At 45.6% G+C, this 24,816-nt stretch overlaps 1 protein-coding gene across 2 annotated transcripts in view; it reads right to left on the bottom strand.

Moving 5' to 3' along the window:
* LOC114645158 (centrosomal protein of 164 kDa) overlaps positions 1 to 24,816 on the bottom strand; it is a 48,556-nt gene that overhangs the window by 5,238 nt on the left and 18,502 nt on the right. For both annotated transcript variants that reach the window (XM_051932161.1, XM_051932162.1), the window contains exons 2-22: positions 22,781 to 22,903; positions 22,576 to 22,687; positions 22,310 to 22,484; positions 22,050 to 22,211; positions 21,808 to 21,918; positions 21,652 to 21,729; positions 16,684 to 16,797; positions 16,418 to 16,585; positions 16,288 to 16,329; positions 16,146 to 16,213; positions 15,982 to 16,062; positions 15,768 to 15,899; positions 11,457 to 11,640; positions 11,305 to 11,382; positions 6,197 to 6,310; positions 5,999 to 6,121; positions 5,772 to 5,915; positions 5,608 to 5,691; positions 5,464 to 5,526; positions 5,221 to 5,375; positions 4,976 to 5,128 (exon numbers count right to left, since the gene is read on the bottom strand). In XM_051932161.1, the coding sequence (XP_051788121.1) occupies positions 4,976 to 5,128; positions 5,221 to 5,375; positions 5,464 to 5,526; positions 5,608 to 5,691; positions 5,772 to 5,915; positions 5,999 to 6,121; positions 6,197 to 6,310; positions 11,305 to 11,382; positions 11,457 to 11,640; positions 15,768 to 15,899; positions 15,982 to 16,062; positions 16,146 to 16,213; positions 16,288 to 16,329; positions 16,418 to 16,585; positions 16,684 to 16,797; positions 21,652 to 21,729; positions 21,808 to 21,918; positions 22,050 to 22,211; positions 22,310 to 22,484; positions 22,576 to 22,687; positions 22,781 to 22,862 (2,423 nt within the window). In that variant the 5' untranslated portion in view covers positions 22,863 to 22,903. The remainder of the gene's footprint in view (positions 1 to 4,975; positions 5,129 to 5,220; positions 5,376 to 5,463; positions 5,527 to 5,607; positions 5,692 to 5,771; positions 5,916 to 5,998; positions 6,122 to 6,196; positions 6,311 to 11,304; positions 11,383 to 11,456; positions 11,641 to 15,767; positions 15,900 to 15,981; positions 16,063 to 16,145; positions 16,214 to 16,287; positions 16,330 to 16,417; positions 16,586 to 16,683; positions 16,798 to 21,651; positions 21,730 to 21,807; positions 21,919 to 22,049; positions 22,212 to 22,309; positions 22,485 to 22,575; positions 22,688 to 22,780; positions 22,904 to 24,816) is intronic.

Here is a 24,816-nt window from a genome sequence, read left to right as displayed (position 1 = left end):
TCGGTAACAACGCAAATAATCCATACATACAAAGAAATTAAGACAAAGAAGTCCATAAATTATCTTATTATATAATGTGCTACCATGGCTGTCCGTTTGTCTGTCCAGGATTTTAAACCACTTTGCTTACCTTGGCAGTGACATGCATGTCTCTGGTGACTCTTTCTATGAAGTCAGTAGACGGATTGGGTGAGCATGGGGGGTCACGGGCCGGGGGTGTGTGGCGCTCTCGATATCTATGCAAAAGGACGAGGGTCCAAGTCTTTAGAGTCCTGGTGCTTCCTGTCTTGCTATATGGCTGTGAGACATGGACGCTATCCAGTGACCTGAGATGAAGACTGGACACCTTCAGTGCTGTGTCTCTCCGGAGAATACTTGGGTACCACTAGTTTAACTTTGTGTTGCTCATGGAGTCCCAGATGAGGCACATTACCTGCATTGTGAGGGATTGTCAGTTACGGCACTACGGCCATGTGGCGCGTTACCCCGAGGCTGATCCAGCTCGTAAGATCCTCATTGTTGAGGACCCGAGTGGCCGGACCAGACCAAGGGGTCACCCACGTAACACTAGGCTGCGCCAGATAGAGGGTCATTTCCGGAGGGTGGGACTGGACTGCGTGTCTGCCCGAGGGGTTGCCAACCAGGATCCCGATCTGTTTCGTCATGTAGTGAGTGCAGCAACACGCTGTACCAGTGCCTGCTCCCCAACTTGACTTGACTTGTAGCTCACAAACCCTATGAACTATTGACTTGAAATTTGGTACACATATACTACGTGACGTCTACTATCCGCTTTCGGGGTGATGATTGACCTCCAAGGTTATTCCTCTTTTTATTTTATGGTGCATGGGAGTTTGCCCAACCAGTCTACATGTGTTTTGTGGACTTAGAAAAGGCATTCGACCGTGTCCCTCGGGGAATCCTGTGGGGGGTACTCCGAGAGTATGGGGTACCGGCCCCCCTGATAAGGGCTGTTCAGTCCCTGTACGATCAGTGCCAGAGCTTGGTCCGCATTGCCGGCAGTAAGTCGAACCCGTTTCCAGTGAGAGTTGGACTCCGCCAGGGCTGCCCTTTGTCACCGATTCTGTTCATAACTTTTATGGACAGAATTTCTAGGCGCAGCCAGGGTGTTGAGGGGGTCCGGTTTGGTGGGCTCAGGATTGGGTCACTGCTTTTTGCAGATGATGTTGTCCTGTTTGCTTCATCAGGCCATGATCTTCAGCTCTCTCTGGATCGGTTCGCAGCCGAGTGTGAAGCGGCTGGGATGAGAATCAGCACCTCCAAATCCGAGACCATGGTCCTCAACCGGAAAAGGGTGGAGTGCCCTCTCAGGGTTGGTAGCGAGATCCTGCCCCAAGTGGAGGAGTTCAAGTATCTCGGGGTCTTGTTCACGAGTGAGGGAAGAATGGAGCGTGAGATCGACAGGCGGATCGGTGCGGCATCCGCAGTAATGCGGGCGTTGCATCGGTCTGTCGTGGTGAAAAAGGAGCTGAGCCGCAAGGCGAAGCTCTCAATTTACCAGTCGATCTATGTTCCTACCCTCACCTATGGTCATGAGCTATGGGTAGTGACCGAAAGAACGAGATCGCGAATACAAGCGGCTGAAATGAGTTTCCTCCGCAGGGTGTCTGGGCTTTCCCCTTAAAGATAGGGTGAGAAGCTCAGTCATCCGGGAGGGGCTCAGAGTAGAGCCGCTGCTCCTCCGCATCGAGAGGAGCCAGATGAGGTGGCTCGGGCATCTGATCAGGATGCCTCCTGGACGCCTCCCTGGTGAGGTGTTCCAGGCACGTCCAACCGGGAGGAGGCCCCGGGGAAGACCCAGGACACGCTGGAGGGACTATGTCTCTCGACTGGCCTGGGAACGCCTTGGGATTCTCCCGGAAGAGCTAGAAGAAGTGGCCGGGGAGAGGGAAGTCTGGGCATCTCTGCTCAAGCTGCTGCCCCCCGCGACCCGACCTCGGATAAGCGGGAGACAATGGATGGATGGATGGATGGATGGATCAATAGGGCAGCGGCCAGCAGGGTGGCCGTGTGGCGCATGCGTACGGGCGCCATTCTCATCCCTACCACCTACCCTACCCTCTTCATATCTTAAATCATTCTTAAGGCAGATTGAAGACTTAAGTGCCAGCTTAAGTGAAAAATTGAAGAAAACGTATGAAGTAATCGCAACACAAACACTGACTTAATCAGTTTTAACGCGAAAAGATGCTGACGGAAGAAGAGAAGAAGCGGCCGCTAGGGTGGAGAAAAGAAGAAGAGCTGCTCAGGAAGCAGTAAGAGCATCAACCTCTGAGCAAACGAATGGAAAACGGACAGAGAAAGAGAATGAGAACTAGGAATGTTCAAGTCAAGTGGATTCACTGCACGTTATTGTGCAGGGCGCCGTTACTGGTGTGTAATAAAGTGGAATGACACGGAGAAAGTACTGAACACATGAAGAAAAAAGAGGTGCAAAAAGGCCTGGAAAGCCAAGACATCCGCTGAAACCTGCCAATCCTGATAGGCCCCCATCAGTGCAAATGAATATTCGCTGATTTTGTCCTAATTGATGGCCTATAAAAAGGTTTCTAATTCCCAAGGTGTCACACAAGAAGCATCTCATGATGGGTAACAACCAAAGAGCTCTCTCCAGACCTTATTGTTGCCAAACATACTGACGGCACTGGCGACTGACGTATTCCTAAACTTCTGAACGTTCCAGTGAGCACCGTTGGGGCCATAATCCGGAAGTGGAAAGAACATCATTTCACCGTAAACCGGCCACGGCCAGGAGGAGTCAAAAGAATAATCAGAAGAGTTGTCCCAGAGCCAAGGACCACTCACTCGCTCGCTTGTGGAGAGCTTCAGAAAGACCCTTGAATTAGTAGGTCCAGTAAGTAATGCACTCCACCGCCATGGCCTCTACACACGCTCACCACGCAAGACTCCCCTGCTGAAGAAAAAGCACGTTGAAGCTCATTTAGAACATTTGGACAAGCCAGTGAAATACTGGGAGAATTGAGTCTGGTCAGACGAGACCAAAAATGAACTCTTTGGATGTCATTGCACACACCATGTTTGGAGGAGAAATGGCAGTGCACTGTGGTGTAGTGGGGGTCCAGAGTTCTGAAAGAACAGACAGTTTTTAATAAATAATCGGCGCACTCGCAGCTTAAGGAGGGGTCGTGGTAGTGTGGCCGGAGCGGTTCCCTGGCGTGATATGTGTTTCTGCACCGAAGCACACGCGGTGTCTGTAATTGATACCAGGAGCTGCTAATTGCCACACCTGTGCCACATCCCCATTATAAACAGGAGAAGCGCGAGTGCGGAGGAAGAAAGAAAAAGAAGAGAAGGATGGAGGGTCAAGGGAGAAGAAGGCTGGAGGAGTGGAAAGCCGGTGCGAGTAATAAATGCAGGCAGCTGGGGGGTGCAGGGATAAGAGTATGAAGCGGTCTTCTCCAGCTGAGTGATCTCAGGAGCTGGAGTGTCCCGGAAGGTGGTTGGGAGTCAGGGGGGCTTGGGACAGTGAGCCCCCTGGTCATTGGGGGAACCTGAGTCTCGGTCCGGCAGGAGGTGTACGTAGCCAGGGGATGGGCGGCTACCAGACCAGCTAGAGAAGGTCAACAGGGAGACTCCCCTGTTGCAAAGCCTGATGGGAGAAGCAGGGGAGCCGCCAAGTAGAAGGAAGAAGGCACCGGGTTTTTAAAAAGGACAGCTTCCAGCCTGTTGGATTTTAACCTCGTTTTAAGGGATTATTTATTGATTTTTAACCTCCGCTTTTATTCACCCTATTTTTATGGATTATTTATTTATGTACTGTTTTTGAGGCACTGCACTATGGTTTTGGTTTTGATTTATTTATTTATTTATTTATTTTAAATAAAAGGTCTTGCACCTTTTGTACCATCCCCTTGCTCAGTTTAATTTGACCCCATCTGCCAGTTCATCCAGTTACACAGTGTTGGGTTGGAGAGGCTCCCAAAAAGGGAAAAGGGAGCATAGAGCAGGACCCGCATCGTCACATGCATCCATCCATTTTCCAACCCGCTGAATCCGAACACAGGGTCACGGGGGTCTGCTGGAGCCAATCCCAGCCAACACAGGGCACAAGGTAGGAACCAATCCCGGACAGGGTGCCAACCCACCTCAGGACACCCACAAACACACCCACACACCAAGCACACACTAGGGCCAATTTAGAATCACCAATCCACCTAACCTGCATGTCTTTGGACTGTGGGAGGAAACCGGAGCGCCCGGAGGAAACCCACACAGACACGGGGAGAACATGAGAAGTGAACCCGGGTCTCCTTACTGCTAAGCGCTACCCACTGCACCACCGTCGTCACATGCACATCACCCCAAAAACACCATACTAACAAGTGAAGTTTGGAGATGGGAACATCATGGAAGGATAAATGGAGAAATGCACTGGGGCATTCTTGATAAGAATTTGCTGCCATCTACCAGGATGCAGAAGATGAGACGATGGGGGGGTGGGGGGGGCATTTCAGCAAGACAAGAATCCCAAACACACAGCGAAGAAAGACAATAAAGCCGCTAGAATGGCCCAGTCAGTCACCCGACTGGAATCCAACTGAAGATCAGAGTTCATAGAAGAGGCCCCTAGAACCTTCAAGGTTTGAAGACCATTAGTGTTGAAGAATGGGCAATGCATGTGATGAGTTTCTCCATACAGGAGGCGTCTTGAAGCTGTCATTACCAACAAAGGCTTTTCTACCAAGTATTGAATAACAGTAAGCTTGTTCAATTCTTATTCCCTGTGTCATTCCACTTTCCTACACATAATTTATGGACTTATTTGCTTTGATTTCTTTGTATGTGTGGATTATTTGGGTTGTTACCGACATCTGGTGTAAATTTCATTTCAATAGCCCCAATAGAAATATATTTAATGAGAAAAGCGTTGACACGTTCAATACTTATTTTCCCCACTGTAAGCGAAAACAGACCCAACCCAATGTGCACTTACTCATCGAGGTTCTGGGGAGGGCTTTGTTCTTCAGTCCCTGCTTTTAAGTCGTCTGCACGCAGAGCTTCTTCTTCTTGGCCAGTCACAGGTTGGTCAGGCTGACCGATGGCTCGGAGACTTTCCTGCTTCCGGTCTACTAACTTCTCAAGCTCCCTAAAACATAGTTGACCCGAGAATAAGTAATGAAAGACATGAAAAGGACAGAGCAGGTGGGCAGCAGAAGGTGCGGATTGTGTTTGCGTTACCTGACTCTGTCATGCAGACGTTGCTTGCGGTCCTGCAACAGCTCCACCTCGGACTCCAGACTGATCTTCTTCTCCTGCAGCCTGTCTACCTCGACGCAGGCACTACGAATTGTGTCCTGTAGCGCATCTATTTTCTCATGTTTGTTCTTCTGATCCTAGAAGACACATAGAAGGGGTGAGAAACTGCTGCTGAAGAATGGGGTCTGCGTCACGCCTGTGCATTAACAGCTTTGGGGTCCTTACTTCTTTAGCAAACTGCTCCTCTTCCTCGTTCAGCTCCTTCATCTTCTTCCTCAGCAGCTCTTCCTACACAAAACAGACAAGAAGAGTTAGACAATGAGATGGTCAGCTGCATTGTTGCTATCTGAGAACCCAATCTCCATATACCTGGCACTGCAGTTGACCACTCTTTGTATTAAGCTCTCTGGCTTTCAAGTCCAGTTGATCTTCCAAATCTTGCAGATGGGCTTCCTGAAAAACATAATGAGCTGGTAATGGCCCACAGGCTTCAAGGTGACACTGGCTTGACTCTCAGGAGCTCATCTGCTGACCTTGGCATCGTAAGCCTGGCGCATCTCCTGCAGCTGCCTCTCCAACTCTGTCCTCAGCTCATTCATTTCCTGGGACTGGTTGGCCAGGAGGCGTTCCCGTTCTTCAAGAAGGATGGCCAAAAGGCTGGCCCTTTGCTTTTGTTCCTGAACAAAGATGTAATATAGCCACTGATATGGTGGTCTTCCACGGTGCATTAAAGGCCGACATTTATCAAAGCTGCACCAACCTCTTCCTGATGCTCTTCCCTGATGTGCTCCAGTGCAGCCCGGTGTTCTTCCCGCAGCTGTTCCAGTTTTGCCTCGTGCTCCCGCTCCACTTCCAGTCTCTTTTCCTGGAGAAGGTCAGTCAGCTGAAAAAGCCAGAAACACAGAGGTGAGCAACCTGTGGTGTGGGGGCTCACCAACATAATGACAACGGCACTCACCGTCTTCTCATACTCCGAAACTTGCTGGACCCTCCTCTGCGTCTCGAGAACATCCGCTTGGTCTCGCTCACTGCTTTGCTCTTCACTAAGTTGTTTCTGCAGGTTGCTTATCTCCTGTGAGACAAAATAAAGAAAAGGGACATAAATACAGGTACATCTCAATAAGGTAGGATAGCATCAAAAACTTATTTGAGTAATTCAATTCAAAAAGTGAAACTCATACAGGATGGTCCAGATCTAATTACGCAATTATTGTGTTGCATTAAAAGTTGCATAGTTAGTCTATATAATATATAGGGTGGTCCAGGTCTGATTACACACAGAGTGATGATACATTTCAAACATTTATTTCTTTTCATTTTGCTGATTATGGCCTACAGGTAATGAAAACTCAAAATTCAGCATCTAAGAAAATTAGAATATTACATAAGACCAATAAAAAAATGATTTTTAATACAGAAATGTTGGCCTACTGAAAAGTTTGTCCATGTAGGCACTCAGTACTTGGTTGGGGCTCCTTTTGCATGACTTACTGCATCAATGCAGCGTGGCATGGAGGCTATCAGCCTGTGGCACTGCTGAGGTGTTATGGAGGCCCAGGATGCATTGATCGCGGCCTTCAGCTCGTCTGCATTGTTGGCTCTGGTGTCTCATCCTCCTCTTCACAATACCCAATAGATTCTCTATGGGTGAGTTTGCTGGCCAATCAAGCCCAGTGATACTATGGTCATTAAACCAGGTATTGGTACTTTTGGCAGTGTGGGTAGATGCCAAGTCCTGCTGGAAAATGAAATCAGCATCTCCATAAAGCTTGTCAGCAAAGGGAACAATGAAGTGCTCTAAAATGTCCTGGTAGACGGCTGTGCTGACTTTGGACTTGATAAATAAAACACAGTGGACCAACACCAGCAGATGACATGGCTCCCCATATCATCACTGACTGTGGAAACTTCACACTGGACCTCAAGGAACTTTGATTTTTTGCCTCGGCATTCTTTCTCCAGACTCTGGGACCTTGATTTCCAAATGAAATGCAAAATTGACTTTCATCTGACAAGAGGACTTTGGACCACTGAGCAACTTTCCAGTCCGTTTTCTCCTTAGCTCAGGTAAGATGCTTGTGACGTGGTCTCTGGTTCAGGAGTGGCTTGACACAAGGAATGCTGTGACAGTTGTAGCCCACATCCCCGATACACATGTCTGTGTGTGGTGGCTCTTGAACCACCGACTCCAGCCGTAGTCCACGTCTTGGGAATCTCCCCCAAATTCTTCCATGGGCTGTGCCTCACACTCCTCTCAAGGCTGCGGTTATCCCTGTTGCTTGTGCACATTTTTCCTTCCAATCAATTTTCCATTAATATGTTGGATACATCACTCTGTGACCAGCCAGCTTCTTTAGCTATGACCTTTTGTGGCTTAGCCTCCTTGTGGAGGGTCTCAATGATTGTCTTCTGGACAAACTGTCAAGTCAGCAGTCTGATTGTGTGGCCTACTGAACCAGACTGAGGGACCATTTAAAGGTTCAGGACCCCTTTGCAGGTGTTTTGGGTTAATTACCCGAGCGGAGTGGGGACATCAGGAGTCTACAATATTGAACTTTTTCACAATATTCTAATTTTCTGAGATACTGAATTTTGGGTTTTCATTAGCTATAAACCATAATCCGCAAAATGAAAAGAAGTAAACGTTTGAAATATATCACTCTGTGTGCAATGAATCTATATAATACTGTATACGAGTTTCACTTTTTGAATTGAATTGCTGAAATAAATTAACTTTGATGATATTCTAATTTATTAAGATGCACCTGTACCAAAAAGACATTTTTCAAGAAAAGAAATGGCATTAATCGTAAAATGGAAAGACGCACAAAGCTGAGTTCTTAAACTTGTCTCAGTTTTGCATATTGTTGTTAAGTTTATTTCATTTTTGTAAAACAGCACCATCTGCTGGGAGATGGGTGGCGGTGCTCTACTTGTCCTAAATGTGGAGATGCCACTGGTATTAACATTGAATAACAGTTCCAAATTGACCCTTGTGAGTGCAGTTTTGGAAGTGTGCGTAAATCGGTCTTGCACCTCACTGCTGTATGCCTCGTGCCCAAAACTATACCAGGACATGCACAGTCCCATGGACTGTACGTGGCAGCTGGCTTGTTGGTAAGGGGGACTGGCTGAATCCTACATTTCTTCCTGTGGTCTGCACTATTTGTTGTATCACCAGTCATATCATCACATGTGCCTGGTTACAGTGGCTACCTACTCAGATGCTGGCACCTTATGTCTTTCCTGGACCCCCCAGAATGCAGAGGAGAGGCGTTATAATGCTGCGCGTGATCATACGCACTTAGTTGCCGAGTGCAGCCAGGTGTATACTTGAATGCAGGAGGCGGGGGTCTCGATGTGTTAGGAAGGAGTCTGACCTACTGGCCAATGAACGTCTGCAGCATCGTGACTGCATATATCTGAAGCCGATTAGTACGGAGGTGCACTCACAAATGCACACTTGTAAGGTAATTGTGATTTATAAAGGTAAACTGCATAGAAATGTGCATACACCAGGTTATTATAAACCAGCAAGCCCGTGATTCTCGAAAGAATCGCAAATCCAAGAATGGCAATCACCTCAAGGAGGGTGTGTGCGTCCTGGGAAATGTCATTTAATTAAATAAACATATTTGTACTAAAGCGGTTTCTTTTTGGAGCTGGGACTCATGTGGTTGTGGTGTTTCAGAAGCACGTTGTAGGCGCCTTGTTTCCATCAGGACGTAAATGCATGACAATATCGCGGTGAAACGGAGGCTCACCGTCATCACTTTGAAACACAATTGCCACTTCATTAATGATGGGAACATTGTATCGTCTCAGATCCTGTTCTTTGTCCTTTATTAGCACTAAGGCAATTGTAGTTGGTGCCACACCGTCCGCCTCTGCTTTTGTATTGGCTTCTCTTTCAACGTCATGTAGCATTTTTATAGAGTTTGCTAATGGGTGATTGTTTATGACTTCAGCTATGTTTCTCATTATTAGCTCTGTGGTTGATATACTGCGTCATCTAGATGTAACACGTACATTTGGGCACATTTGCGGTGGTGATTTGGCTCAGGGTGCCCTGTCCCAATCCGATGCAATATTTGTCAACACACGCGAAAGCAGTATGGGCCATTCCCAGGGGGGAAGCCAGTGCGTGATGAAATATCATGGAGGGTGGGTGTGTCCTGGGACAGTTCATTTCAATGCGCTTCTGTTATCGTTTTTCTTCATGCAGTCTCGTTTTTGTTTTTTTATGGCTGTGTCGTCGTATATGCGGTGGTGTGGCCGGTCGCATCCGGGCGGCTGTACAACCTGGCGTGCACGCTTTACCTCAGGTTTAGTTCACAGGACGTAGGCATGGTAAAGTTTCCATTTAATTCAATAACTCCATTTGAACTAAAGTGGTTTCTTTGTGTGGGCGCCTTCGTTCATTGTTTTTTTCCATGTTGTTTGGGCGCCACCTACTGACTCTGGGAAGCCGCCGCGTTTTGGAAAGCCGCTGCATTTGACTCTGGGGCGGGCGCCACAGCACAGCACGTTGTGTTATTTGGTTTTGGGCGCCCCCTACTGACTCTGGGAAGCTGCTGCATTTGACTCTGGGGCGGGCGCCGTTGCGTTTTGGGATGCCGCTGCGTTTGACTCTGGGGCGGGCGCCAAGGCCGCAGTGCGCATGCGTGCGTTTGACTCTGGGGCGGGCGCCAAGGCCGCAGTGCGCATATGCCTCAGTGCGTCCGCCGTGCATAAATTAACTGTGGTTTAGTAAGATAGATCCGATTTTACTTTTTGCATATATGCATTTTCATTTTTTTTTTTTTTGGAGTGGGCATATTTTCATGATTAGCAGCCAAAACTTCAGAAGAGGTCATCCACCTGAAGCAAAGCTTGTTCAGGCCCAGCCAATACTTGGATGGGAGACCATCTAGGAAAGTATGGGTTGCCACTGGAAGAAGTCATGAGGGGGCGCTTACCCTGTGGTCTGTGTGTGGAACCCAATGCCCCAGTGCAGTGAAGGGGACACTGTGCTGTAAAAATGGCAATGTTCTTCAGATAAGACGTAAAACCGAGGTCCTGACTCTCTGTGGTCATCAAAGATCCCTGAGCATCTTTCAAAAAGAGTAATGAGTATCCCAATGTCCCTCTAATCATCCCCTAACTATCTCTCTCAGTGCCTAATACCTAATGTGAGATAAGCGCACTGGCACAAAAATGGCTGCCTTTGCATCACCCAAGTGGGTGCCGTACATTGGTGGTGGTGGTGGAAGTGGTTCCCCTCTGCCTAAGTGCTTTGAGTAACAAGAAATTGGCTATGTAAATGTAATTCATTATCTCTCTATTATAATAAAAAAATCATGGGAAGAGAGACGAGACGTGATATACTTTTGTGTCCTGCGAGACGAGACTTTGTGACAAGAGATTTAACCAGGCCCGAGGCCAGAAATAAAAGACAAAGAGTAGATGACAAAGTAGAATGTCATAAAGAATTCAAAAACATTGGCGCAGTACACATGCAGAGCAGGTTAGAGATAATGGAAGTATGAAAATTTTAAAGTCTCAAAAAATGATAGTAAAGATCGCATTAGCACAAACAAACGGAAATTATTACTCAGTGAAATAACGGAACAGCGAAAAGAAATTGAATATATTGTTGGGATTTAAACTTTAAGTCGGGGACTTGTAGATCATCTAATTTGTGTTGCCATCAGGGAAAAGTAGTGTTTCCTCCAAATGAAGAGGCGTATCCGCGAGAATTAAAAGTTTTGTTGTTTGGTGAAAGTGAAATCCACATACGCGAGCGGCAGAGATGCAAACTTGCTGGTGCATAGTGCAGGCAGGGGGGTTGGCGAGCAAAGTGAGCAGGAGGCGAAGCCCCCTAGTTATTATTTATTATTAAATCCACACAAAATTTATAAAGGAGGCCCCAGAATTTGAGGGACCAAGCGGACCACTCACTCATTCCCATAGCTGTTGCTCGAGTGGGGCTCAACCAGACAATAACAGCAGAGTTTCTTGGGAAGCAAGTGGGAACAGACTTTCTAATCTTTTATAGGTTAAGGCTAGGTCACCAGCCATCCCTACCTTCTTGTGACTCTCCTCCATAGTGTTGCGGAGTTCCTGCAGTTCCTCAGAGTGTTGCTTCTCCAGTTTCGTGAGTGCCTGCAAACAGAAACAGCTGGTCAGTCAGCGCAGGTTATAAAGGCATCGTCAACATGAGGGGAAGATTTCAGCACCTCCTTTCTCTCCTTGTCCAGTGAGCTCCTCATCTCCTCCAGTTTGTGCTCCCATTGGGTGTTCAGGTGGCTTCTCTCCTCCTCCATCTCCTTCTCGTGTTTTTCCAGCAGCTCCGCCTTCTGGGCATCAAAATCGGCATCAAGATCAAATTGGACTTTCTTCAGCTCCTCCTGGTGTTGCTGTCTGTAGGCACACATTTTCTTAGACCCCAGGTTGCTGACTTGAAGATGGACGTGTGTACAGTGCGGTCCATAGGTGTTTGAGCAAAGACACACTTTTTATTAGTGAGGCCCCCTCATGTCTACCCAGTTATACTGCAACCGAGATGAAGCAAAGGATACAAGCCACTAGTGTAGACTTCCAGCATCAAATCGAGACGAAACAGGTGAATGGTAGAGGAATTACTGTACTTTTTATATGTAGCAAACCTATTAATTTTAAAAATATAAAATAATAAATCAGACAATTGACTGCTAAGCCGTTCCTTGGCCAGTTGCGCATTACTGCAACTTCAAGTCATGCACAATTAATCCCGAGAAAAATCCTACTAGCGTTTCTAAATGTTCTCATTTTGGAATCTGTTGCTGTTGTCACTTAACATGAGGGCCAAAGAGATGTCAAGGCCACAAGCAGACCACCATGAGGCTGGAGGAAAAAAAAAGGACAATCCGAGACATAGCAAAATAATTTAGATGTTTGGTGTATTATTACAAAGAAAGAATGAATTGGTGAGCTAGGGAAAATGATCTGGTAGACCATGGAAGACCACCTTAGTGGGTGACCAAACAATACTTTCACTTGTAAAGAAAAAATCTTTTTCAACAGTCAGCCAGATAAAAACTCTCTCCAGGAGCTGGTCCAAGATGATCATAAAGTGGAGGAGAAGACAGCATGAGCAGAAACTCAGAAGGTTCACCACAAGATGCAAACCACTGGTTAAGGACATAAATGCCAGGTTATAGTTTAGAGAGATGTACCTCAAAAAAAACTACAGTTTGGGCACAGTGCCCCATAGGCAAGTGAGATGAAGATCCATCTGTACCACAGTGATGGAAAGAGACAGGGTTCTAGAAACGGAAGGGACAGGTCACGCCGCTAAGACTAGCACCTCCTCTGTGAAACGTGCTGGAGGTAGTATCATGGCCAGAACATGTATGGCTGTTCCCTTGTATTTCGTGATGAGGTGACTGCTGGTAAAAACAATAGGATGAATTCTGGGGTGTACAGAGACATTTTATCTACTCTGAGTCAACGGAATAGGCCACTAGATGGCGCTTTACATTTACAGTGATCCCTCGCTATATCGCGCTTCGCCTTTCGCGGCTTCACTCTATCGCGGATTTTATATGTAAGCATATTTAAATAAATATCGCAGATTTTTTGCTGGTTCGCGGATTTCTGAGGACAATGGGTCTTTTAATTTCTGGTACATGCTTCCTCAGTTGGTTTGCCCAGTTGATTTCATACAAGGGACGCTATTGGCAGATGGCTGAGAAGCTACCCAACTTACTTTTCTCTTTCTCTCTCTTGCGCTTTCTCTGATCCTGACGTAGGGGGTGTGAGCAGGGGGGCTGTTCGCACACCTAGACGATACGGACGCTTTTTTAAAAATGCTGAAAGATTATCTTCACGTTGCTACCTTCTGTGCAGCTGCTTAGTGAAGCGACATGCTGCACTGTGCTTCGCATACTTAAAAGCTCCAAGGGCACGTATTGATTTTTGCATGTTTGTTTTTATCTGTCTCTCACTATCTCTCTCTCTCTCTCCCTGCTCCTGACAGAGGGGGTGTGAGCTGCCGCCTTCAACAGCTTTGTGCCGCGGTGCTTCGCATACTTAAAAGCCAAACAGCCCTATTGATTTGCTTGCTAGAGATTGTTTTCTCTATCTATGTGACATTCTGTGCTCCTGACACACACTCCTTTGAAGAGGAAGATATGTTTGCATTCTTTTAATTGTGAGACAGAACTGTCATCTCTGTCTTGTCATGGAGCACAGTTTAAACTTTTGAAAAAGAGACAAATGTTTGTTTGCAGTGTTTGAATAACGTTCCTGTCTCTCTACAACCTCCTGTGTTTCTGCGTAAATCTGTGACCCAAGCATGACAATATAAAAATAACCATATAAACATATGGTTTCTACTTCGCGGATTTTCTTATTTCGCGGGTGGCTCTGGAACGCAACCCCCGCGATGGAGGAAGAATTACTGTACTGAAGCCGGCCAATAACCCAAAGCAATACCATTAAGACTCTGCCGATGCCAGTCCCAAGCCCAGATGCAAAAGGGTTGGGCACGGGGGGATAGTCACTCGACCCCACTTGGTAAAAAGGAAGCTGGCTACAGAAACGCCTACAGAAACTCTAGTCATGGTAGCTTCAATAAAAGATGGGCCCTCCTCGGGAGGACTTATGAAGCCGGATGTAAAATTCCGGAGGATTCTGGAAGCCACAGGGTGGAGTACCCTTTTCTCAGCCAAAGCATCTAACACTGCCACTTGGAACGCAAGAACATGTGGAAGAATAATTTTAGGGTAACATAGCATTCATCTTAAAGAAATTGCATAAAGGGATAAATGTGGGAAACTGTGATGGGCTGGCGCCCGGCCTGGGGTTTGTTTCCTGCCTTGCGCCCTGTGTTGGCTGGGTTTGGCTCCAGCAGACCCCCGTGACCCTGTAGTTAGGATACAGCGGGTTGGATAATGGATGGATGGATATGGGAAACCAAATAAAGGTGAAATGAACAACAAAATGTACACTGAAATATAAGAATTGGTTTAGGAAAAATACTGAGATGGTCAAGTAAATAAAGAATGTACCAGAAGAAAGGCTGATATAATATACAAAATGTACTGAAGGATGATTAAGAGATGACCAAGAAAACAGCAGATGTCCTATAAATGAGAATGGACAATCGTTACATGCACAGAAACTTCAAGGCTGAAGTCTCATCTCAAAAGGTATAAGAAGAACCAGAATATATTATAATAGATTTTTATTCTATATAAATAATTTGGGTGTAAACCAATGAACCAACCAGAGTTAAATGTATGCATTGATTGACACTGTATGTAAATTCGGCAGGTTATAAAATTAACCTCTATTTTTTGTTTTTCTGACCATTCTGATCATTCTTACCAGGCTGTAACATACTGCTTTTGAAGAATGCTCCCTCCAAGGCATTTTGCCGAGGAGTCATTAAAAGATACAATGAACTGCTTTTCTCCAGCCTGATTACTGAATTGTCCTGTTCGAGGAGGTTTCTTTCTTTAATAAGATATAAAGGTGGAGTGGTGGCCCTGAGGCTACGGATCTGCACTCGGAAGGTTGCCGGTTCGAATCCCGTAAATGCCAAAATGGACTCTGCTCTGTTGGGCCCTTGAGCAAGGCCTTTAACCTGCAATTGCTGAGCGCTTTGAGTAGTGAGAAAAGCGCTATATAAATGCAAAGAATTATAATTATTAAATTTCGACTACAAACCATGTTTGAAACAGGAAGGCGGATATGAAGAGAACAGGGTTCAACTGGAGCCATCTGGAGAACAAGGCAGAGGAAAGAGATGACTGGAGGAACTTTGTCAGTGGCCTGTGCCCCAGAGGGGTACCAGGCGATGACGATGATGATGATGAATACCGCCAAGACATTCAAAGAGCCTTTTCAAGGCCAAAAATCAGTATGTTCTTGAACGTTCATTCACTTGGCCTAAATACAATTAAACATGCATTTCACTTGCCGAAGACAAAACTAACGACAACAATCGGAGTGGTGGCTCTGTGGCTAAGGATTCGCACTGGTATCTGGAAGGTTCGAATCCCATCACTGCCAGAAGGAATCCTACTTTGTTGGGTCCTTGAGCAAGGCCCTCAACTTAAATAAACAAATGCACCAGGGGCTCTGTATGATGGCTGACTCTGAACTCTGACCCCCAAACATCATGCGAAAAGATAAATTTCTTCTTGGGGATTAAGAAAGTGCATCAAAAATCCAAAAATAAGTGGCTACAGCATTGGCCTGGTAGAGCGGCACCAGAGAAGAAACCCACCTGATAATGTTTGTGGGTTCCAGATTTCCAGCACTCATAGATCGCACAATTTTATTTAAGTTAATATATTCCTTTTAGTTCCTTAAAATCGTTTTGGGGGGGGCTTCAATTTCTATACCATTCACCCATTTTTTCATGTAAATACCCTCAATTTAATGCTGAAAGGCCACACTGAAAGCTCACGTCCTTTGTTTCACTTTCATTCCAGTACACCACTAACAAGTGTGCCCTTATGGACCGCACTGTGAACTGAGCCATCTCTGGGCACACTGACCTCAAGTTCTGCTCCATCTCCTCAGCCTCAGCTTTCATTTTGGCTTTCAGTTGCTCCAACTTCTCATGGGACTCTTCTCGCAGCTCCTTCTCCTTTGTTTCAAATTCCTTTTCTAGTTGTTCCTTCAGATTCCTAGCAAACAGAACAAAGACAACGTGGACAAACAGCTAAATGGGCATGTGACTGGCATTACTTTTGCCCCGCTCTGCTGTACCTCAGTCTGTCTTCTTTCTCACGGCTCAGTTTTTCAGACACAGCCTCCTCCTCTCCTTGTTGAAGGGACTCTCTAAGACGCCTGTCATGAAACAAGGCTTGAGTGAGGACACAGTATGTACAACAGTCTGTCCTGTCATCCAGGTTTTGAAATGTCCAGATTACCTCTCTGCAGCCTCGGCCCTCTTCTGCCTCTCCTTGTCTGCTTCCCACATGCCTTTTTTCTTTGTGCCCTAAAGAGGCAGCTATGTGGTTAGACTTACTTCAGATAGGATGGCATATTAAAACTGAAATGATGTCCTCCTACCTCATGACTGTCAGGCTCCTGCAGGTCACATTGCTCCTCGCCCTGTAACAGGAGGACTGGGGTCAGTAGAGAAAGTTAAGATACGCATTCACGGACTAACCACCCTCAGGACTGTATACGAGTAACCCACCCGAGTGTCCGCAGCACCCGTCTCATCCATCTCTATGAGTCTACCCTTCTGCACTCCCAATGTCTCCTTTGCTCCACATGCTTCTTTAGCTTCTTCCAGTGCAGGAGTGGGTGTGGAAGCGCGACTCCCAGAAGAGGGGGAAGAGTGGAAGGTGCCATCTACAGATCCCTGCCATTCAGGAGCAAAGAATGTAAGGAAAAAAATAAAAATAAAACCAGGGCATGAGGCTTATACAACATGACAAGCACTCAACAAGAACGGCATACCTCTCGTATGCTGCCTCCACCCTCATCCTCGGAGGCCACCAGGTCCTGCAACTCTGGCTCAGTCGGCTCTTCCAGTGGGACGGTGTGGGGGACCTTATCCACACTCTCACTGTCCTGTTGACAGATATGACGAGATTCAGGTAATGTGGTTATCTGAGTTAAGAATTGGGCAATTGCAACAGTAAGTGAGCATATTTATATCAATGTGTGTGTGTGTTTGTGTATACAGTAATCCCTCGCTATATTGCGCTTCGACTGTCGTGGCTTCACTCTATCGCAGATTTTATATGTAAGCATATCTAAATATACAGTGGTGTGAAAAACTATTTGCCCCCTTCCTGATTTCTTATTCTTTTGCATGTTTGTCACACAAAATGTTTCTGATCATCAAACACATTTAACCATTAGTCAAATATAACACAAGTAAACACAAAATGCAGTTTTTAAATGATGGTTTTTATTATTTAGGGAGAAAAAAAAATCCAAACCTACATGGCCCTGTGTGAAAAAGTAATTGCCCCCTTGTTAAAAAATAACCTAACTGTGGTGTATCACACCTGAGTTCAATTTCCGTAGCCACCCCTAGGCCTGATTACTGCCACACCTGTTTCAATCAAGAAATCACTTAAATAGGAGCTGCCTGACACAGAGAAGTAGACCAAAAGCACCTCAAAAGCTAGACATCATGCCAAGATCCAAAGAAATTCAGGAACAAATGAGAACAGAAGTAATTGAGATCTATCAGTCTGGTAAAGGTTATAAAGCCATTTCTAAAGCTTTGGGACTCCAGCGAACCACAGTGAGAGCCATTATCCACAAATGGCAAAAACATGGAACAGTGGTGAACCTTCCCAGGAGTGGCCGGCCAACCAAAATTACCCCAAGAGCGCAGAGACGACTCATCCGAGAGGTCACAAAAGAACCCAGGACAACGTCTAAAGAACTGCAGGCCTCACTTGCCTCAATTAAGGTCAGTGTTCACGACTCCACCATAAGAAAGAGACTGGGCAAAAACGGCCTGCATGGCAGATTTCCAAGACGCAAACCACTGTTAAGCAAAAAGAACATTAGGGCTCGTCTCAATTTTGCTAAGAAACATCTCAATGATTGCCAAGACTTTTGGGAAAATACCTTGTGGACTGATGAGTCAAAAGTTGAACTTTTTGGAAGGCAAATGTCCCGTTACATCTGGCGTAAAAGGAACACAGCATTTCAGAAAAACAACATCATACCAACAGTAAAATATGGTGGTGGTAGTGTGATGGTCTGGGGTTGTTTTGCTGCTTCAGGACCTGGAAGGCTTGCTGTGATAGATGGAACCATGAATTCTACTGTCTACCAAAAAATCCTGAAGGAGAATGTCCGGCCATCTGTTCGTCAACTCAAGCTGAAGCGATCTTGGGTGCTGCAACAGGACAATGACCCAAAACACACCAGCAAATCCACCTCTGAATGGCTGAAGAAAAACAAAATGAAGACTTTGGAGTGGCCTAGTCAAAGTCCTGACCTGAATCCAATTGAGATGCTATGGCATGACCTTAAAAAGGCGGTTCATGCTAGAAAACCCTCAAATAAAGCTGAATTACAACAATTTTGCAAAGATGAGTGGGCCAAAATTCCTCCAGAGCGCTGTAAAAGACTCATTGCAAGTTATCGCAAACGCTTGATTGCAGTTATTGCTGCTAAGGGTGGCCCAACCAGTTATTAGGTTCAGGGGGGCAATTACTTTTTCACACAGGGCCATGTAGGTTTGGATTTTTTTTTCTCCCTAAATAATAAAAACCACCATTTACAAACTGTATTTTGTGTTTACTTGTGTTATATTTGACTAATGGTTAAATGTGTTTGATGATCAGAAACATTTTGTGTGACAAACATGCAAAAGAATAAGAAATCAGGAAGGGGGCAAATAGTTTTTCACACCACTGTATAACGCAGGTTTCTGCTGACAATGGGTCTTTTTACTTCTGGTACATGCTTCCTCAGTTGGTTTGCCCAGTTGATTTCATACAAGGGACGCTATTGGCGAATGGCTGAATTCGCCGAATTCGATTCCGCTGCGTTAACCAGGAAGTCTCGTCTCGCTCATTCAGCATCAACGTGTTTCGCTGTGTAAAGGGTTAACTTTTGTGCTCTTTTGTGTTTATCTTTGTGCATAGTCAAGCCCTTCGTTATGGCTCTAAAACGATCTGCTACTGCTTCAGGTGCCGTGCCCAAGCGTCAACGGAAGATGCTAACGATTGCCGAAAAGGTAAAAGGTTTGGATATGTTTTATTTAAAAAGGAGGAAAATAATATTAAGATCTACGGCCACAGTGTCCTTTAACCAGGGTGCAAAACGAGTTGTAAGTGGACGTAATAAGGTGGTAAGGTTTATAAGAGTGTGGCAAGGGTTTATAAAGCCTTAAAATATATATAAAATAATAAAATTAATATAATGTTCACGGATTTTCACCTATCGCAGGGGGCTCTGAAACGTTACCCCGCGATAGGTGAGGGATGACTGTATATATTATATTTTTATATATATATAAAAAAAACAGTTAGGTCCATAAATACTTGGACAGAGACAACTTTTTTCTAATTTTGGTTCTGTACATTACCATAATGAATTTTAAATGAAACAACTCACAGGTTTAATTTAGTGGGGTGAACAAAACGATTGCATAAAAATGTGAGGCAACTAAAGCATTTTTTTAACACAATCCCTTCATTTCAGGGGCGGTGTTAACGGTTGTAGATATTCTACGGGATATTATAAGTTGATGTTTTCATCTTCCTCACTATCACCACCAGCTGTTTCAACACAGTCTATTGATACGCATTTAACCAATTTGGCGTGTAACTGATCGACAATTTTCGCGTTAATTCATTTGACTTCATCGTTTCTCGGTGCTAGGATTGCCCATGTACTCATTTCTTTTGTTGATAACCCTTCGGGATGAAAGTCTTCACTAAGATTTGGACATAATAAGTCTTCTTTTATTAGGAACTTAAAGTGAGGAAAACATAAAAATGTATAAGAGCTGAGAGCGCAGGAACTGTGTCTGACAAAAGTATTTACACGAAATGAGAGGTGAGAGGGCCGCGGGCGTGGGCCGTTAACCGGAAATGGTTGAATGGAAGGTGGGATTTGATAAAATCTCTTGGCAAAAGTCTCATCTCACCTCAAGATTTTCTTTTATAATAGACTAGACAAAGAGCCCGTTTCGACAACGTAAATTGAAACGGGCACGAGTGGAATAGCAATAAGTATAGGCACCACAAACCTGATATAGGTGTACAGTAATCCCTCGCTATATCGCGCTTCGCCTTTCGCGGCTTCACTCCATCGCGGATTTTATATGTAAGCATATTTAAATATATATCGCGGATTTTTCGCTGCTTCGCGGGGTTTCTGCGGACAATGGGTCTTTTAATTTCTGGTACATGCTTCCTCAGTTGGTTTGCCCAGTTGATTTCATACAAGGGACGCTATTGGCAGATGGCTGAGAAGCTACCCAGCTTACTTTTCTCTTTCTCTTGCGCTGACTTTCTGTGATCCTGACGTAGGGGGATTGAGCAGGGGGGCTGTTCGCACACCTAGACGATACCGACGCTAGTCTAAAAATGCTGAAAGATTATCTTCACGTTGCTATCTTTTGTGCAGCTGCTTCCTGAAACGACATGCTGCACTGTGCTTCGCATACTTAAAAGCACGAAGGGCACGTATTGATTTTTGCTTGAAAAACAAACTCTCTCTCTCTCTCTCTCTCTCACTCTCACTCTCACTCTCACTCTCTCCCTGCTCCTGACAGAGGGGGTGTGAGCTGCCGCCTTCAACAGCTTTGTGCCGCGGCGCTTCGCATACTTAAAAGCCAAACAGCCCTATTGATTTGTTTGCCAGAGATTGTTTTCTCTATCTATGTGACATTCTGTGCTCCTGACACGCACTCCTTTGAAAAGGAAGATATGTTTGCATTCTTTTAATTGTGAGACGGAACTGTCATCTCTGTCTTGTCATGGAGCACAGTTTAAACTTTTGAAAAAGAGACAAATGTTTGTTTGCAGTGTTTGAATAACGTTCCTGTCTCTCTACAACCTCCTGTGTTTCTGCACAAATCTGTGACCCAAGCATGACAATATAAAAATAACCATATAAACATATGGTTTCTACTTCGCGGATTTTCTTATTTCGCAGGTGGCTCTGGAACGCAACCCCCGCGATGGAGGAGGGATTACTGTATTGAATGAATGCGTAATTGAATAAATATGCGTAATTAGGCCTCGAGCTGTAGTCGAAATCGCCTTTCAGGCCTCTAGAGCTTTAATCAAAGTCGCCTTTCTCTTTGAATTTTTGCGGCCGTAAATCTGCCGCCTGCCACGATGTCGGTCTCGTAAGGTTTTTCGGGCAGCTGCGCAGAAGGCGACTGCCTATTCGGCTTCGGACGGACGTGAGTGAGTGAGTGAGTGAGGAGGCTGGCGAATTATGTATTAAGATAGATGTGTTTTTTTTCTGGATTTTTGGTTTATATTCTGTCACTCTCCATTAAAATGAAGCTACCACAAAAATTAGAGACTGTTCATTTCTTTGTAAGTGAGCAAACTTACAAATTCAGCAAGGGATCAAATACGTATTTCCCCCACTGTAATCGGTTAGACTACATGTGTCAATGGAAGCTTGTATAGCATCCTAGATGTGCCTGAAGCTGCTTGCATTCATGTAAGGGTCAGTGTGTTTCCATTCTTTTTCTTGCGGAAGTGCTACTATATTTGTGTGTGCACTCTGCCAGTGCAAGAAGTGTCTAAGCACATAAAATTGTATTTGTCTACTAGAAGGTGTGAGCACATAAAAGTGTCTGAGCAAGTCTGTATGTGGAGCGAACGCCTGTTTTCTCGTTAATGCAATTTAATGATGAAAGACACTTGTGGATTTGTACAGAATTTGAAGTTACTGGTGAGAGTAAGTGTTCATCCCAGCGTTCCGTACCTCATATTCAAAGCCACAGCCTAGCGAGGTCACATCAACGTGCAGATTTTGGAGTAGTCGACCCGTACTCAGGAGGCTCTGTGAGAACAGACAGGACAGGTCATACTGATGACTAAATGGAGCAGAGAAAAAGGCGAGACCAAGCTATGATTGCACCTCTTGATCTGTGTCTTTATCTTCCTCTTCATCAAAGCCAGGCAGGGAGAGCGACACCTTCTCTCCATGGCCAATTCGAAGCAGACTGTTACCAGGTCCTGAAGTGGCTACCTAGAAAATGGAGATGATGCATGAAAAAAATAAATAAGTAATCAGAGAATGCATGACCCCTGCAACAAAGCCATTCTAGGTAAATACAAATAAGCAATTGGACCACCACAAATGTACTAAATGGTGCTCACCTGCTGCTCTCCAGAATACAATGAACTCATCCGGCCTGATGTCCTCAGTGGTTCTAACATTGCTCCGTTGCCCCCTGCAATAAATGGCTCTACCGAGGCACGTAAAGGAGACAGAGCACCTGGGGGGACATGAACAGGGGCCAGCAGGGTGGACACTGTAGGCTGCATAAGACAACACAGGCACAAGTCAGTCAAACCAGCCGCTATATTGTATGCCAATTCGGCCTTTCCCCCGACTGATGTCTCTCATGCATATCTACCTCCTTCTTCTCCTTTTTCTTCTTCTTCTCCTTCTTCTGCTGCCCCTGTCCTCTAACCTGCAGCTTGGCCCTCTCTTTAATCACCAGGTTTCGGTACTGCTCGTCACAGGGATGGTCCCAAGTGGACTGACCGGTGGAGAAGTTGAAATAGTAGATTTCACCGCTCACATCTTGACTGAAGAGAACAGGCAATATAATTTGGTCAGCACATCTCAATAATTAGCTCCCAGCTACAAAACAGGAGAAGGCAGCGCACTTTGACTCACCAGGGCTTCCACTCTTTTGGCAACCGTGCCATAATACCATCTCTTGCCAGCCACATCAACGCTGGCTCCTTGTCGGGGTCAATGCCAATCTCTTTGGCATATTCTTTGACCTCTGATAGAATGAAAATGAGAAATTATCACTCACTGGGGACAAGACAATAGATGGGAATGGCAAAGTTGACATGCAGCCTACAGGAACCTGTACCTGTCTCTGTTGGAACATAGTTTTCATCATAGTCTTCCTCAAGGACTACCTGATCACCACTCTGCAAAGCTGCAGCACTCATCTTCTTGGAGATCCTCCTCTGCTGTTACTAAGGAATGGCTTCTGCAGAGATAAAAAAATACAACAGGGTTTCTAAAAGAGAGGCCTCTCCCTGCTTTACTGGATGTAATGTACCACTGGTAATGAATTTTCAATGGTCTGGGACAGGAGCCTCTAGATAAATCACCTGGCTCAAGCTATCCAATGACATCTTGGCAAGCCGGGTCTCATTTACCACCAGCCTGTGGATAACCGCAATTGTTAAATCTAAATATCAGTCTCTGCACAGACCAGCTAATAGCACTGGGGAGAGCAGCTGTGGTTACCCTACCTAGGGGGCTTTTTACAAGAACGTCCTCCATATCAAGTGATCTCAAAAATGTATTGGACTGAGAGGATTCTACCCTACAAATACTGTAGTAGGACAGACTAGCAATCAGCACACAGCAGCAGACTTTGTACATTCAAATCAAATCCTAGCAATTAATGCTATGTGTAAGTTCAGCACTCACCAATGGCTTCTGGGTACACTAGTCCTCAATAAGCACAAAATGAGATAACTTGGCCTTCAATTACTCGTGAAACATACTGACCCTCATTGGGGACCACCCCAATGACCAACCCAAACTCACAGAGACACCAGTATACCAACAGACTGGCCCTCACTAAGCAAGGGGACCACTGCACCACTAGACTGACCCTCACTCACAGAGATACCACCACACCAACACACTGACCCTCACTCACAGAGATACCATCACACCAACACACTGACCCTCACTAGTAAGAGGACCACCACACCAATAGACCGACCCTCACTAGCAAATGGGCCACTGCACCAGTGCCTTTGCCCTTTGGGGGGCGGAAGTCTCTTCAAATTCTGACCTAACTCACAGAGACACCACCGCACCAACAGACCACCGCACCAAACAGACTGGCTCTCACTAGCAAGGGGATCACTGCATCAACAAAATGATCCTCATTCACAAAGACACCACCACATCAACAGACCGACCCTCACTAGCAAGGGGACCAGCACACCAACAAACTGGCGCTCACTAGCAAGGGGTCCACTGCACCAATAAACTGACCCTCACTAGCAAGGGGACCACCGCACCAGTGTGCGAGTGCCTCTGCCCTCTAGGGGGCGCCAAACTCTTCAAACCCTAACCTAACTCACAGAGACACCACCACACCAACCCTCACTAGCAAGGGGACCACCGCACCAATGTGCCAGTGCCTTTGCCCTTTAGGGGGCGCCAGTCTCTTCAAACTGTAACCTAACTCAGAGACACCACCACAGCAACAGACCAAACAGACTGGCCCTCCCTAGAAGGAGGGGACCACCGCACCAGACAGATTATTATTATTATATTTCAGAAATAAGTAATCATTTAGTACATAATTTAAAAAGTAATACAGTAATCCCTCGCTATATCGCGCTTGGACTTTCGCGGCTTCACTCTATCGCAGATTTTATATGTAAGCATATCTAAATATATAACGTGGATTTTTCGCTGCTTTGCGGGTTTCTGCAGACAATGGGTCTTTTTACTTCTGGTACTTGCTTCCTCAGTTGGTTTGTCCAGTTGATTTCATACAAGAGATGCTATTGGCGGATGGCTGAGAAGCTACATAATCAGAGCACAAAGTTAAGTTCCTGTGTGCTGATTGGCTCAGCGACGGAGTGCTGCATTAACCAGGAAGTCTCATCTCGCTCATTCAGCATTAACGTGTTACTGCTTCAGGGGCCGTGTCCAAGCGCCAACAGAAGATGCAAATGATTGCAGAAAAGGTAAAAGTTTTGGATATGTTGAAGGAAGGGAACAGCTACACCGCTGCAGGACACCATTACGGCATCAATGAGTCCACGATTCTTTTTATTTAAAAAGGAGGAAAAGCATATAAGATCTACGGCCGCAGTGTCCTTTAACCAGGGCACAAAACGAGTTGTGAGTGGACGTGATACGGCGGTA

Source organism: Erpetoichthys calabaricus, chromosome 9 (genome assembly GCF_900747795.2).
Source record: "Erpetoichthys calabaricus chromosome 9, fErpCal1.3, whole genome shotgun sequence".
NCBI lineage: Eukaryota > Metazoa > Chordata > Cladistia > Polypteriformes > Polypteridae > Erpetoichthys > Erpetoichthys calabaricus.
Note: the sequence above shows the minus strand (reverse complement) of the source record. Positions and strands in the feature narration are given on the sequence as shown.